Source organism: Ixodes scapularis, unplaced genomic scaffold, assembly GCF_016920785.2.
Source record: "Ixodes scapularis isolate PalLabHiFi unplaced genomic scaffold, ASM1692078v2 PGA_scaffold1__304_contigs__length_218370807, whole genome shotgun sequence".
Taxonomy (NCBI): domain Eukaryota; kingdom Metazoa; phylum Arthropoda; class Arachnida; order Ixodida; family Ixodidae; genus Ixodes; species Ixodes scapularis.
The window spans coordinates 74988070-75004616 of record NW_024609846.1 but is presented as its reverse complement, the minus strand read 5'-3'; the positions used below and the strand labels follow the sequence as shown (position 1 = coordinate 75004616).

The 16547-nt window shown below is 42.9% G+C and overlaps 1 protein-coding gene across 1 annotated transcript in view; it reads left to right on the top strand.

Moving 5' to 3' along the window:
• The window catches only part of LOC115331410, a 112707-nt gene extending 99671 nt beyond the window's left edge, over nt 1-13036 (top strand). Inside the window, exons 5-6 of the mRNA XM_040210573.2 lie at nt 10915-11007; nt 12833-13036. Of these exons, the coding sequence (XP_040066507.2) occupies nt 10915-11007; nt 12833-12952 (213 nt within the window). The 3' untranslated portion in view covers nt 12953-13036. The remainder of the gene's footprint in view (nt 1-10914; nt 11008-12832) is intronic.
• The last annotated feature ends 3511 nt before the right edge of the window (nt 13037-16547 follow it).

The window sequence follows — 16547 nt, the reverse complement described above, 5'->3', positions numbered from 1 at the left end:
GCGGCGTGCTGGTGGTGTCCTTAGGGCTGTTAAGAAAGACATTCCTAGCCAGTTTGTCTCAGTATCAACTATTAAGTGTGCTCGAATCAGTTTGGGTGTGCTTAAAGCTTTCTTTTAAAGAATATATTGATAGGTGTTGACTATCGTCCCCGATTCACTTCCATCTTTTACTGGTTCCTTACAAGGTGACATATCTGTCTTATCATGCTCCCATTTAATTGCCCCACGTTTATCTTCGGGGTTTTAACTTCCCCAGTATAAATTGGAGCTGTACCGCTCCAAGTGCTTTTGGAGAGGCAGGCGCCCGTGCATTTCCAGATGTGTGCTCGACGTTTAACCTCAGTTAGTTGGTACATTTCGCGACTAGAGTTGTAGGCAATTGTTCCAGCACCCTGCATTTAGCTATCTCTGATAACCCTGCGTTGGTTCATTCAATCTCCTGCCTGGACGGGTTAAGCGACCACAGAGCATTACACTGTTTTCTTTGTGTTCTTACCCCCAGAGTGCGAGTGTTGTAAACAAAATACGTTTGTGGCGTGTCAATCTGTTACCTTTTCGCTTTATAATGAGAATTTTGGTTCGGGAAGTGTTAATGATAATTGGTGTTTATTTCGTGGCAAGTTGTAAGACGTTATAGAGGTCTACGTTCCTTGAATATGAAAATGAATCATAGATTTAGAGTCCTCATCAACTTACTGTAGCAAACAAAATTGAATCTCTCCAAAATAGCGCCGTTCGTTTCACCCTGTCTCGTTTCTCACATTTCTCCAGTGTGTCTGCTATAAAAGCCCAGCTTGACTTCCCCAATATTTCTGTTCGTCATAACACTTCCCGTCTTTGTCTTCTGTACTATATTTATTACCATCGAATCTTACATCAGTCCCTGCCTCAATTGCCCACTTACGTCTCTCCGATGTTTGATCATGCCTGAAAGATAGCCCGGCCCAAATGCAACTCACCGGCCTACCTTTATTCTGCCCTTGCGGACACCATAGTTATCTGGAACGACCTTCCGGAGAATATCGTCACCATCAGCGACGGCACCTTGTTTCGGAGCGTTATTTCTAATCGCCTTACTAACTCTCCTTTGTAGTGCCTCTGGCGTTGAGGGTATCCGAAATAAATAAATAAATAAATATGTAAGATATAAACTAAATGAAGATGTAACTAAATAGATAAATAGGGTGGGTGATCATGCTGCAACATAACAAAGCAGGAGACACTGAAATAAAAATGGCGCACACAACACCGTCTCATGATGCGTCTATAAGGACTACACTGTCGGCACATCTCTCTCTACCCGATGTAGCAGTTTAACTTTCTGTTATTGACCGACGCAAATTTTACCGCGAGAGCGGTAAGGAACTCGTGCTGCAGAAAAGCCGGCATCGGTGGCGTGTCCTAAAATCCAATTTTGGTCGATAGGGTCATGGCGTCATAGCCACATGACCTCGCACGGGAATTTCAAACACCCCGAAATGCTCCCGCGAAACGTGACGTCACGCGTGGAATGGAAGTGATGAAAAAAACATGACATGTAATGCGAATTAAAGGTCGCCGCATGTATCAAATGGTTTCAATTTAGTGAGTAAAATAATGAAAGTTTTGAAGAGATTCCAACCCACGACCCTCCGGTTGCGAGCCAGACATGCTACAGACTATGCCACGAAAGGCAATTTATCACATCACGTATACACCGAACGTCTTTCTTCGTCACCGTGTTCAGCTGCCGGTAGTTCACGCAGAACCTTAGCGTTCCGTCCTTCTTCACCAGCACTACAGGAGACACCCACGGACTGGATTATGTTGTCGTTCAGCATCTCTTGAACTTGCTCCTGAATCACCTCCCTTTCTTTAGCGAATACTCTGTACAGCGATCGATGCACAGGGCGCGCGTCGTCCTTGATAAGGATGCGGTGCTTCGCTACGGCGGTTTGGAGTACCTTCGACGACGTCGCAAAGCAGTCGCGGTATTCGGCGTGAAGGTTAATCAGCTGTCGTCGTTTCGGGCCCGGAAGCTTATGGTCAATATCAAGCTGCGCCGGCGACGTACTGCCTTGCTGAGGTGGCAAGGTTTCGTCAGTAATTACGGCGATTTCGGCGGCGTTTTGAAGTTCCTCGGCGTGGCCCACGCCTGCACCTTTCGTGAGGTGTTGCGTTTCATTTTGGATGTTCGTCACGAGGACCACAGTCCACCCGTCCTGAAGTTCAGCTACTCCTCTTGCGATGCCAATTCCTCTTCCCAGGAGCAATTGAAGGTTGCGTTCCAGGAAAACTTCGCGCAGGCAGCTGTATCGGCCACGACGGGTTCGACAACACTTGATCGCGGAGGCAGGTTCACGTGGTTGGCGGCGACTCGGACGGCGGGCGATGCTGTTTGGAGTTTCGCTGAAGGTGGAACAGGCTTCCGCAGCGTCAATCTGTTCTCACCCAGGTCGATGACGGCGCCGCATTCGCACAGAAAGTCCATGCCGAGAATGACATCTCTGGAACAGTCTTGTAGTACGACGAATTTCACAGGGCAGGTTTCGGCGTGAATTTCGACGCGAGCAGTGCAGCTTCCGACAGGCGCGATAAGGTGTCCTCCGCCGGCTCGAATTTGTGGTCCTCCCCAGGGCGTCGTAACTTTCCGGAGGTGGCGAGAGAGCCTCCCACTCATGACTGAGTAGTCTGCTCCGGTGTCCACGAGTGCCGATGCGTCGTAGTCGTCGATAACAACATTTAAGTTGTAGTGGAGTTGGCACCGGGGACAGGGGTCGTCGGAGGTACTCCTCGATGTCTCTTGGTCGCTCCCCAAGGGGAGGTCGCGGGTCGCTCGGCGCGAAGCCTCGCAGGCCCACTTGTCGGTACGGGCACCTCCGGTAGACGTGATTGTGGCCTCGCCGCAGTGATAACACAGCGGTCGTCGATCGGCCGTGCGCCAGACATTCTTTCTAGGCGCCGGTTGTTCAGTACGGACGAGCTGGGGTTGCCCTTCCCGACGTCGGAAAGTCTGCGGCTCTGGTAGGTCAAGCGAGATGGCGTCGAATACTCCCGGGCAGCTGAAGCCGGTCTTCGAGCTACCTCGGCGTTGTTCAGAGAAGGCTCCTCGGTTACTGCTGCGCTGGCAGGAGCCTCAGGTTGGAATGCCCGCTGAACTTCCTCGCGGACAACTTCGGTTTTTGACAGCGAAGCAGGCTGGTGGGCAGCAGGCAGGAACTTCTTTATTCCGGGACGTGTTCCTCCCGGAACACGTCCCGGATGATGTCGCTGATGTCAAGGATGCTGCAGCTGGACTTCGAGAGGGCAGGGAAGCCGGGAAGTTTCTGGTAGTGTGAGGCCCTTGCGTGAAGGGCGCGTTCGATGTTGGTGGCCTCAGTGATGAAACCTTGTAGGCGGGCTCCGTACGAGGCCCCCTTAAATGTTTTCTTTCACGCCCCGCATTAGGACCCGCAACTGTTTCTCTTCGGGAGCGTTTGGCTCGGCGCGGTTCATGAGGCGGAGAACGTCTTCGACGAAGCTTGGATACTCTCGTTTGGCCCTTGGTGTCTTGCTTGGAGAAGTTCTTCGGCACGCTGTCGTCGCTGCTGGTTGGCAAAGGTGCGTCGCAGCTCGGCCTGGAACTCTTCCCACGACGAAATCGACGCTTCGTGGTTCTCGAACCAGGTGCGCGCCGTGCCTTCCAGAGCGAAGTAGACATTCTGAAGGCACTGCTCTGGTGTCCATTGGTTATGTCGGGCCACTCGTTCGTAATGCTGTAGCCAAACCTCCACATCGTCATTGGCCTCACCATGGAATGGCGTCGGATCGCGTGGGGCGACAAGCATGCAGACGACGGATGGAGCGTTCGAGGTCTGCGGCGACTGGTTGTTCATCGTCGTCCTCTTTGACTGCTCGGTCCAGGGTGGCAAGAGTTCAAATTCCGGGTGTAGGCCTTCAATGCCGCGACTCAATCGGGTCTTGGTAGTGTCTTCGTCGGGTCGTCGGGGGCTTGCTGTCGGACTTGCACTCCGGGTCCTCGGAGGGGTACGCTGCGGGGGCATGCGATTACCCCGCACCTCCACCAAAATGTCACGAATAAACAGGCGGGGAAACAAAGAATAACTGGAGTAACTGAAACGCTTAATGGGGCCGAACTTGTGCCCAAAAATTAAAAGAAAACAAAAGATAACAGCAGATCGTCGAGGTCGGCGAAAGAGCAGAGTCGAACGCTGGGGCGAAACTGACTCCGGCTTGCCACGCGGAGCCGCTTTTGTACACGCGCGGGCTTCTGGAGCATTCGGCGTAGAAGGTTCGGCGCGTAGAACATTCTAGCTTCGAATCAGCCCAAGGCGGTTCTCGAATTCACCAGAACATCACATTACAGTGTCAAAAAAAAAATGTGTAGCCGCGGCCAGGAATCGAACCCTGGCCCTTCGCGTGAGAGCAAAGCGCGATAGCTGCTAGGCCACGGCCGCATTTTTTTTTCTTTATTTCCCGTAAGATTTATCGTAACGACAGAAGATAAGAGACACTGAACAAGTTCTGAGACACCTCAGCCGAGTTTTGGCTGACACAGAAATATTAACAGGATCTTATTTCAGATAGTGCGTCTAGGACAGGCAGCCAATCGGGGTCGTTTCCTAGAGCCTTATACGTTTCCTTTAATTGCCTGATACTTCGTGTAAAGTACTGGCACACTGGTCGAACGTCCAAGTCAGCATGTCGCACTGCCATGCGGCACTTCCATATGCTGTGCAGTGCAAGAAGGCCACGGCCGCATTGCCCATTTGGCACGCGGCAATATACACCAATTTAGATTCCCCGGCGAATTTGCTGGGATCATCACCGTCACATGACCCTCAGCGTCCCCGCTAAATTTAGCGAGAAAATTAACGTAGCGTAATCATAACCACACGTAACACATACATCAATGCGGTTGCCCCCTAAATTTAGCCGGAAAACTTACATGAGACCTATGCACAAATTCAGATTCCCGGCCATAATTAGCGGAGAAACTAACGTCACGTAGCTTCCCTACATCTGACAAATGCATTATTAAGATTTGTTTCCAAAATCTAGAAGGAAAAGTGACGTTACGTGACCCATATAGGAATTTAGATTCCACTCTAAATCAAGCGGGGAATTTACGCCACCTGACATATGCACCCGGTTTCTCCGCTTAATAGAGTGGAAAAATTATCAAAAATAAAGGGTATTTTCTCTCTATAGGACCTTGAGTATAAAGGTCGCTGTAAGCGTTTTTAATTTCCTTGTTTGGGCAATATTACAATTCGAAGACATGTTCATAAGCAGAAAAATCAAGAATAAGTGATTGAGTTAATGAATGTCTTCAAGCTGTAACGAACACAAAGAAATATCATATAAAAATAACAATTAAACACTTAAGCTTGCTGGACGTGATGAAGCAATAATTTGAAGACAGTCACCGATGCGGACCTGAAAATTCCCGACGTTCATCCGCTCTATTGTTGAATCGATTTCAGTGACGAAATTTATAAGCTTATGTGAGCTCTTCTACATTTGAGGGTGTCATGTGAATCCTTGTAGTTCTCGGGTTCGGCCCGCACAGCTTATTATAATAAAATGAGGATAATTTCATCAAGAGAATTACTCAAGCAAGCGCCTCGTTCAAGTGATAGTTTGTCGACAGATTGAAACAGATACGAATAGAGATAAAAAAGATCTGTACAGCGAAGAAGAGCACCGTAAATTTGCACAAATTCTTGCATATTTTCAGTCAGCAGTAAAATCACCTATGTATGTTTCTAGAGCCGTCCTGCACGCTAAGTGAATCATGATATTCTGCGCTATTCGACTTCGCAAGAAATTGACTTGAATTTAATATGCTTTCAACTTTGGTGCAAAAGTAGCGTGAAAGCTTATCCAATATAAAGTGATTAGCGCCGCGCACTGCATGCCTTGCTGTTTATTGCTCGCAATCCAGAATGACTGCGGCCTTCATATACAGTCCAATATGAACATAAAGTGAGTTGAGATGGTTTCTTCAAATATAATATATCTCCTTACCATGAATGACTCACCGCTTCGCCTTCATAGAAATGTTTCGAATAATTTACGAAGAGTATTTGAAATATAGCATTACATTAAACACTAGAATGCTTGAGCGTAATCAATATATTCTTGCCCAAAGAAAAAGATATATAGTATGCACGAAAGTTAATTTAGTATCGCATAGAAAGCGCAAACACACCGTTTTCTTTTTTAAAAATTGCTAGGTTTTTAATTTCTAGAAGAGACGCTTTTTATTTTCCCACAATTGCATTTTCTAGATTGAAGCATTTTTTTTTTATTTAAAATATGGACTTTGCTCTTTTACAAAAATACGAGCATGTCTGTTGAGCTGGAACAGATAATTTTATCTGCAGAACCTTGCCGGATACTGAAGAGTATCGGGAGTAAAAAAACAGCACAGTTGCAATCGCATGCTAGGCCTAACGCGCCTTTATGGACATCTGATAAGATATTCATCATTTTTCAATTTTTACTTCAGTCGAGTACTGTTTCCTTCAGCTGATACACCTAAGCACTCCGAAGTAGATAAACACAAACTCATAGGTGTAAGCCACTTAATTATGTATATTTATTGCTGATTATCAATACTAATTTGATACAGTATTCACAGTTGCTCCAGAAGTAAGTGGTCTTTATAAGTAATATTATCTGAATTATTCAAGAAAGATTATGTGCCTGATCAATTAATTTAATAGCTCTTAGGAGGGGGCTGTCGACTGTTGACAGCTGTTCTTCTGGCACTTCGAATCTAAAATGAACCATCACCAAATACTCATGCCGCCTTAAATAGCTTCATCGGTTCGGAAAACAGACCGATACTTTAGACCTAACGTCATCGGATCAAAATAAGAATATACTAACGCAGTGGTTCTCAACCGTTGCTGTTTTGCGGACCCTTTGTGGATCGGCGCAGATGATAGAGGACCCGGTTCGTGACGGGAGGAAGTAAAAGGTATAGGTTAATTTTGATAATGATTTAATATTTGGATATAACTAAGGGCTAGGTGTGAAGTACACTTCTCTCATTGACACTCACACGAGAGATCTTGCCCGAAAATTGGAATGTTTCTTCTCAATCTGAGAAAAGGCAACTTTTACTACCGGGCTTGACTGATGAGGCAGGGCCTCGCGGACCCCTAATGCCTTCGCCGACCCCAAAGGGTCCGCCGAACCCCGTTTGACAACCACTGCACTAACGGAAGCATTGAATCAACAACTGGCACTAAGGAACCTTTTGCATATAAGGAAACCAGTCACGTGAGCTGGCGAGAATGAACCCCATTTTCAAAACATACATTTAATATATGAACAGGCATATAAATATTTAGTTTAGGAAAGCGCCATATCTCGGTCCTGAAACAACTAAAATATGTTTGTATAAATAAGACACTGTCCAGCGGGACATATTACAATTTTATCATGACAAGGAAGCCCTTAAATATACTACGGATATATTTTGAATCGACGACCTTCGAATATTCTTGTTCAGTGAGGACAAACTATGATAATACAACCGCTGATCACATTTTATTAGCTACAGTACGGCGACCTTTTTTCATCATTCGCTGGTTAGGTTAAAATAGAAACAAAACGTAAAAGTCCGAAGCATTTCTTCCAAAAAGCGTTGACACCTGTAGTGACAGTGTATATAACACGTAGATGAGTCATCGTGCAAATGTCCCTTCACCTTCTTTACACTCATATATCAAGCTCAAAATGTCTAGAACAAAGGCGTTACTTCGTAATTTAGCACGAGAGAACAGTGCAAATGCTAAAACGGTCTGACGTTCGGACGAAAAATGCAGAACAAATTAAAAACCAACCGGAATTTTCGCGATTATATAATGGTCCCCTTTTGGGGCATAAGCACTCACATACTCGTTGAGAGCACTACACAAGCAATGGGGTTGACTGAGATCACGCTGGTGTTGGGTGAGTTTTTTTTTTAATTACTTAGGCAACTAGCTCAGCCCTCTACTTTGCTAGAGGATCTGATGGCCTCTACTCTCAGGCATTATTTTTGTGTATATAACACTCAACTTATTGTATGCATTTATTTATTTATTTATTTAAGTTCAAGGCGCAGAGGGCGTTGCACAAGGTGTGAAAAGCAGATAATAAATACGCGAAATTGTCAGAATACAACAAAGGAACAGCGAATGTGAGTTAAAAGAGAAAAACAAAGGTGGGCAGGCGGTTTCATTCAGCGCTGGTTTTTGATATGGATGAGTGAAAAAACATGTTAAGGATAAAGGCACTAAGGAATATCTACTTTTTGGCGGTGATTTGTACGAGAGGGCGACTATGACGGCTTTAAAAAAAAGCTGCTTTTATTGACTGACTATAATGGTCAATTCTGTGAAATAGAGCTAGTTGTGTCACACTTCTATTTAGGAAAGTAGGTTTTGATTAATGACACAGTTAATAAGCATGCAGTTACAGATTGTCAAACACGCACTCCGATGTTCTACCGCTTATAATTCATTAGTAAGAAATTAGCTGCCTGGATCACGCACTGATGATCTGTATTTAAGATTAAAATAAAGGAGAATTTTAAAGAGTTGAGGATTGAAAGATGAAAACGCCATAACGAAGTTACGCCGTAAATATCGAGGCATCTGATTGGGGCTTTTAATTATAAAATTTACGTGTGTTTTGCACGAGGTGTACAGTTAAATTAATTGCTAGGCATTTATATGATGGAACCTCCTCTAGTAAAATATCTGCAATATTCTTCAACCGATAGCACTGAGTAGTCGGTGTCAAATTCGCATTAATTAACACTTATAATTAAGCGGCATTGTTTTGTTTAAATAAGATTGAATTAAGGAGGTATCAGCAATAGAGAACATAATACGAAAAATGACACGATGGGTGGCAAGCACCTTTATGAATGAAGTGATAGATTCAGGTAGATCATCCATGTCAATGAGAAATAACAGGGGGCCAACAACAGAGCCTTGCGGCAGACCAGGCTCAACCAGAGAAGTTGGGGATTCGAAGTCGTTAGCTGTTACGAATTGGGTTGTATCATATAGGAAATGCTGAATGCTCCCGATTATGTTGCAGTCGATGATTACTATGCTTTATGCAGATAGCTGTTATAAAAAAGAATGAACGCTAAGAAACTACGCAGTCGATGTATTGCCATTGTCCATAGCAGAAAAAGTTTACTGTGCAAATTTTTGCCTCGTACGAGTAACTTTTACGGAAACCTTGCTGACATGATGGAAATAATGAATTGCAATCACGAAAATTAACGAAAATATAATAAATAGTATGCTCGAATATTTTGCAAGAAAAACGGAATAATGAAGTTGGTCTGTAATTAAATGAAGACTGCTCATTACCTGATTAACCCGACACTTTCAATCAATATCAATCTCTGAGCTAGAAAGGAGGACTCCAGGCGCAGATTTTCAACCTATGCACGCGTAAATTGATTGTTTTAATAAAGATTAGACTTTTATTTATTTTATTGATAAGAATAAGAAAAATTTTATATCGTGCGTTTTAGACAAAAGCTCTAGCAAGTTTATGACAAAATGATATATCAAACTCAAAACATAGCCTCAGCACTGCACACGATTGTGGTAAATAAAAGTATAGGATTTTTAAGACCAAACCACGACGGCAGTACTGTTGAGACACAGGATGTTTTTTTATATTTTTTTCACTCTTGCCAATTTTGTTAACAGATTACAATCTATACCACGTGCTTTATTTATATTCGAGTGGAAGCTTTCTAGGAAAAACCTCGCTTAAAATATATGCTGAGAATGAATTCCCTTCCTTAGTTTTATAATACGTTTTGCCCAAAAGGCATATATTTGTAATGAATAAACTGAATGTAACAATTTCTTTTTTCACGGACAGCTTATGCATTCAAAATGTTTTAACGATAGAAGGGCTTTATTACAAATTTCTACTAATCCTTCAAAAGAATTGCGATATTCATTTTTCGTTCAGACCAACATGAAAAAAAAAATAATTTCGCAGTAGATTTTGAAGATATATTTCGTGAAAGACCATCAAATATAGCAGCCTACGCCTAGGGTCCTGCTTAGTCGCTACAAGAATGGTTGATTATATGTCGAGTCTCCTGGGTAAAAAAGACATCCACACAACTCTGCTTAGTGAAGTTATGCATTGTGTTTTTGACAAGTATAGATATTTTTTCAGTGCAGTTCCGCATGAAAAAAAAACCGTGTTCAAAAATGGTGTTTTTGCCATCTTTTTTATTTTAATTGAATGTCTAACCATAAATTAAAGTTCTGTAACCGCATTTCTGATCAAAACTATGTTTGAGATATAAACGTTATAACAATAGCCGTGAGCAGAGTTGCTGAGAACATGAATCAGCTTCGCAGTAACGGAGGCCTTAATATTAGACTGTAAGTTTATTTCTTAAGAACCGCTTCCATATATTGTTTTGGTGTCTTGGAGCCCCTGAATAAACTAACACTTCGTAATTCTTTTTGTTTGCTTAGTGTTACATTATTAGTTGCGATACACATACGCTGAAGACGAATATCTGTTAGATAAAAGCTTTGAGCGTGGCCTTACTTGAATTGAATTTTATTGCTTCATTGTCTGCAGTGTCTCTGGCCTTCGTCGCAACCGCTGCGGCCCACGATTGCCAAAACGGAACGAGACCCTCCTCGGTAACAATGTTTTCAGTACATATTTGAAAACATTTCGTGTGCGAAAGTATAAACAAAATCAACGCGTCTATGTAGGCCGCTTTTCTGTCAAAATGTTTTTGAGGTACTTGATGAATTTAAATGCGTCCGCAAACTATTATTTAATTTCGTATATCGTGCACACGATGCACCCTGTGTAAACATGATCTTGGGAATATTACTTTAAATTCATTCCTTCGGTTTATTATGTTTATAGGAAGAAAAGAGAGAAGGCTGCGACTATTACTGCTGGAACGCTGAGACCAAATCATGGGACAAATTTTTCTTCGGGAACGGAGAACGATGCTTTGTGAGTAGCAAATCTAATCTTGCTACCAGACATACGGGCTCCCGCGCATGCGAGTCATATGTTTTACATGTATGCTTTTCCCATACGCGGTGTAATTCCTTTCATTTTCAAACAAATTCACAGTAGCCTCTCTGCAATATGAAACACCAAGAGGTGTACACGCGGTTTTATTACTTTAGATCCTACACTGCCATGTTTATGCTGAAGGTTCTCCCTTTTTGTGTTATGATTCCCTCACAAGAATACAGCTCAAGATGGTATGCTACTACATTATTTATATGAAATTAATTCCTAGTCTAAACATCTATGCTCCATGATCTCGGATATGGGCGGTGACTCTTCAAAATCAAAAAACACACTTAAATTTTATATGCTCTAAACTTTGCCTTCTTCCCCTGAACCCAAAAAAGCTTATTGTACCTTGTCCTGTCCTAACATTGAAGTTGGTAACGACGCACAAAATATATTGGCACGTAATACTGTGACGTAGCGTGTAACTGATATCCATTAATATGATCTAACATGGTCCAGTAACGTCATGTGACGCTGCGGAATCATGTGACGTCACGTGACCTTTTTTATAGTACTCTCAGAAGCTAAATGTTCCCTTTAAATATAGAGAGAAATTTCTTCACATGACAGTACATTGTAAAATGAAAGTATAATTCCCTCCGTAGCCAAAGGAGCTTTTCATTGTATTTGTGCGGGTCATGATTCTTTACTATACCGTTCACTGGAGTTTCGAAAGCAAACTGTTTGCGGCTAATGAAGCTGATGTCTCCGATTAAAAAGTGAACAATATGAGTTGACCGCTTCGTTTGATTGCTGTGCATATGCCACATAACAGAAATTAGTTCAATAAATATGATCCAGAGTAGTTGGAATACAATAATGATTTCCCAGAGCTGAGCTGGTTGGTTATTCACGCTTGTGAGATTTGAGTAAAAGTGTATATTCCTTGTCTCTTTTTATATTTTGTATTTCTTCCTTCGTTTAGCTGAGAAATCTCACAAGGGGGTTATAGAATCCTTATATTACGAGGCAAGATTTTCTTTTGGGTTCTTTAACACGCAATCTTTTTTTTTTCAACCTCCACAGCACAATGTTACAAAGTTATATTTTATTATATTTTAATTAATTTCAGTATGAAATATTTCAAATATAAGTTTATGATAAACTTTGCGCGGAAAATGCAACGTCACGTGATGTCGCGTACATCAGATCCCGTGGAGATCTTCCGCTCTAAGTCTAGAGTAGGATTTGTTACGTTAAATGTAGCAGGTACATTTCACGGCAATATTCAGTGGTAGACTTAATAAATTATATGATATCATACTTTGAACTGTTCCGTTACCGCAAATTACACTCTAAAAAAAGGGTATCACCTTACACCCCTTTGTCATATATAATGCACCTCAAAACTTCAGTACGCTGTAGAGCGCCCTATAGTCCAACAGTCGGCCCCAAGTTGTGCGAGGGGATTGACAACGGTGGGATATAAATTTTTAAGTAGCTAGAGAACGTATCAAAGACCACACAAAGAAAACACTTAGTTTTTGCAGTAGGGCCGAGAAAACCCGGTTATTATTTTTTTTTTTGTATTCCGTAACACGCACATCAGCTATTTTAATAAGTTGTACAACTCGGCTATCGAGCCCCTCGTAATATATTGGGTGGTGTGTTCGACTGTAGGGAGTTGTACGTCGAATTGAAATTTCGAGGTGTATATATGGGACAAAGGGTGTAATAATACCCCCTTTTTTAGAGTGTACATCTCAGGAACATTTGAAATTTCAATAATCTTTTTTCTCTCTCTCATTTGCAGTACAACAATGGTGATGAGGGATTATGTCAAAACGGAGAATGCCATTTGACGACAGATTCAGGTGTGCCCAATGACACTGATGCAAAAAAAGAAGAAACCGAAGAAGAGTTAGAAGCCTGAGGGCAAGTCAAAGAAAATTAGGAAGGAAACTTCTTATTAAAATTCCCGAAACTAAACCAGGCTTAATAAAGCTAAAGCACTCACTGTTTGTACTGTGTACACGCTAATATTTTAACAACCATGTTCGTGTTAAAATGGTATTTTTTCCAGCTCACACCTTTGCTCCACCATTTTTACATGTTTTTGAACTTTCAAGGGTGTACAGAAAGGCCTACACCCTTCGTACATGTTTCTACACCCTGCGGGTACCGAAATCGTGTTAAAGGGCAACTGCGCTCAATTCCGAAAAATGTAGGCTCTCATGTGATTCCATTTCACAAAGCATTACTAAACAGATTTACGTCTTCGGATTCGCGAAATGTGGAATATTATTTGTGTATTCTTAACTGACCCCGTAAGTGATGACGTCACAACTTAGCGTCTGGGTCCAAACAAACCGTTGCTAGGGGCGTTGCTATGGACTAATGCATGGAGACTCCACACGAGGCTAGATTTTCGCTTATAAGTAAATAATTTTCTTAAGCAACCTTACTTCTTGATATCTAATTATGAAGATGTTCTTGTCATCTCAGCGTCGTATTGCAACGATGAAAGTCATTTCTGAAGTGCTCCACTCCGCTTTGCTTTGGTAGCAGACGATACGATAGGTTTGCTGGCCTCTGTTGCAGCGGGCGTCTTCATTGAATTGTGTCAGTAAACGAGCAACACAAGTAAGTCAATCGCCAAGGCCGCAGAGACCTCCGCAATGTGGGTTTTTGCTGTGTGAAGAACCCAGCTTTGTTCAGAGGGGCGAAAATTCCGTAAAATCAAACCACGTCATGCAGATCAGTTACAACGACGACCTGAAGTGCATTACCGGTGTTGTGCCGGCCAGAATGAGAAACAAATCGTACGCCGTCGAGATAAGTCGTCTGTTATTATTATTATTGAGGTTGTCAGGTTATTAAATTATTGCATGTCTATCGCAATTTCGCAATTTTGTTTTGTATACATTAAATTTAATGGATGTGCTCTTTCGGTGAAGATCTCTATCGAACCCGCGATGCGAGTACAATCTGTAATACACTCACCTTATGTTTTTTATCTAGTTCTTTCGCGTTTCGGGGTTTTCCGGAAATCTGAAGAAACTGCAAGAATCATTCTCCACGCGATGGTTACAATCAGGTACGAAGCACCCTCCGATAGCGCGTGTCCGCAAACAAAATTTGAGATCTCTACCGATCGCCTGAAGTGCTTTTCTCCCGGGTGCATTGCGATATTTTTGCAGACGATCATCTCGCTCGACGCCCGGACTTTCGATAAACCATATTTTGCATCGCACCCAACTATAAATTCTTATAAGTGTCTGAAAAAAAAAAAAAAGCATTATCAGAATATCGTGTTTATTCACCCGCTTCAGACGCCGGCGCCGGCTTGGCCGGCCGGCGTGTGGCTGACGGCATTCTTCTTGCATTCGTCGTCTGCTGCAGGCATCTTGAGGACCGGAAGTTGCAGTCGTAAATATTTCAGAAACAAGCGATTACCGGCACACTTCTGTCGCAACATATATGACATCCAAGCTTTCTATATCTGTGAATTTTAAAAGTTTAAACCCTACCCCTGATTTTTGAACGGTCGGGTTTTCGTAGCGAAACCTAGCAACATGTATTTGTCCATAACAACGACCCTAGCAACGGTTTGTTTCGACCACGGTTTGGATTCTGACGTCACACTTACGGAGTCAATTTAAACATCAGCTGATGCTGAAAGCGAAATTTCGGTTGCGTCAGGCAACAATGGTCTCGTGTCGTCACAGTCATGGGGACGTCACGTCGACCCACGTGGTCTTGTGACGTTTGTGGGGGCGAGGTACACGACATGAGACGCGGACAGGTCGCTTCGGATGGCGTGGACGGTGATGGCTCGGGGGAGATTGGGAAGGGGACAAGTTGAAAGAGGAGAGAGGGAGCAGAAAAATAGACCGATAAGCCAACACCTCATAGAATTCAGGCCGTAGCGCTCCGAGTGGGCCCGTCACAATGGCGGAGGAAGGAAGGTCATGGCGCAACTACGTGAGAAAATGCGCTGTCGACGCGTATCGGCGCAGTCGGCACATTAATGTTCGTGCGCGTTTATCCGAAATTAATACACGTTTTAAAAGCGCTGTCTTCTACAATTTATTATATATATATAATATAAACGTAATATGCAACGCGCTATTAATGTTGAAATTACCAAATTTATATTTTTTATTATCCCCGTAACCGCGGTACTGCGCGCAGTCCCGCAGCTACCCCCCACTTTTCGAATGAACCGGCTCAGAATTTCCAATCCGACATATTCTTCCCTCGAACGGGCTCTGGTTCTGGTAAATTTACGTTGCGTGTGAGCTGCTGACTGTCTGCAAAGGTACGCTGGGACATTTCAGAAGGAAAAGGAACCGAAAAAAGATCCATTCATCGCCGCAGGGAGGGAGCGCACACGAGTAAGAGATGGGTCGACAATGTTAAGCCTCTCGTCCCACACTGCTGATGCTGCTCTCGCGCGTGTGTGTGTGTGTGTGGTTCTGTTGATCCTTCTACCCGTCGTCTTTTTGTCGTCACCGCAGACTCGAGTAGTTTTTTCTTTGTGTTCACTTGATACTTCGGCATTTACGTGGATTCGCGAAACAAGTCCTGCTACGGTTTGAGCGACGTGTCTGGCAACTAATCAACGATGACACTGGCCGATGACCTCTCTCTCAACGGAAAGACCTCTAGAAGCTAGTGTTCAAATGTTTTCGTGATGGATCGTTTGGGACATATGGATACGATCGACAGGTGAGGAACAACTTATTTATCGGCTTTCTTGGTCATGTAAGACGCAAGGAAAGTGCTGCAGTCGATTTTTTTTTTTAATCTCGTGATAGAATGGAATTTTGTTCTTCGTCGTTATTCGTTTGCTATTTTGTCGACATTTGTAAATATGTGTGGTGATATTCTAGTTTTACTGGAAGGTAAGTAACAAGTTTGTGTGACTATTGAAAGTGCGTTTTTTGTGCTTACGTGTTTATTTATACTATAGTTATTTTGTTGCCTTTACCGTATTTATACTAGAATCTCAACTGTATTAAGGTAATTGTATTATTGTATACAAAATAGGTTATATTTTGTTCGTAGACAGCTCGAGCCCACAGGGAGAAGTAAATTAGTTGACTGTAAATAGTAAGTTTAGTACCCCTGCCACACGCAAAGTTAATACATTTTGATTAAATAATACGGGATTTTATCAGCTCGCTCTTTTGAGTGGTTATATGAGTGTCGCAAGCTGATTTGTTGGCCCCATATTGTCATTTGATCGAAATTGCATTAATTTTAATTCAGTGACTGCACGCGATAACATCGCTTACATGGTCGTGACACTCGTCGAGCCGTGACCGCGTTGGCTACGTACACCTGATCTTTAACTGATCTGTATTGCTGTGTCCAATCACTGCGTATCTCACCATTTTGTCGAAATATTTCGGTATAAAGTATGCATTCCTCTGGCAATAATTGCGTGACTCAATATATTCTACTTAAAACAATCACATTTTTCTATAAACGTCTTATACGCATATCTCGTGCCATTTCGCATC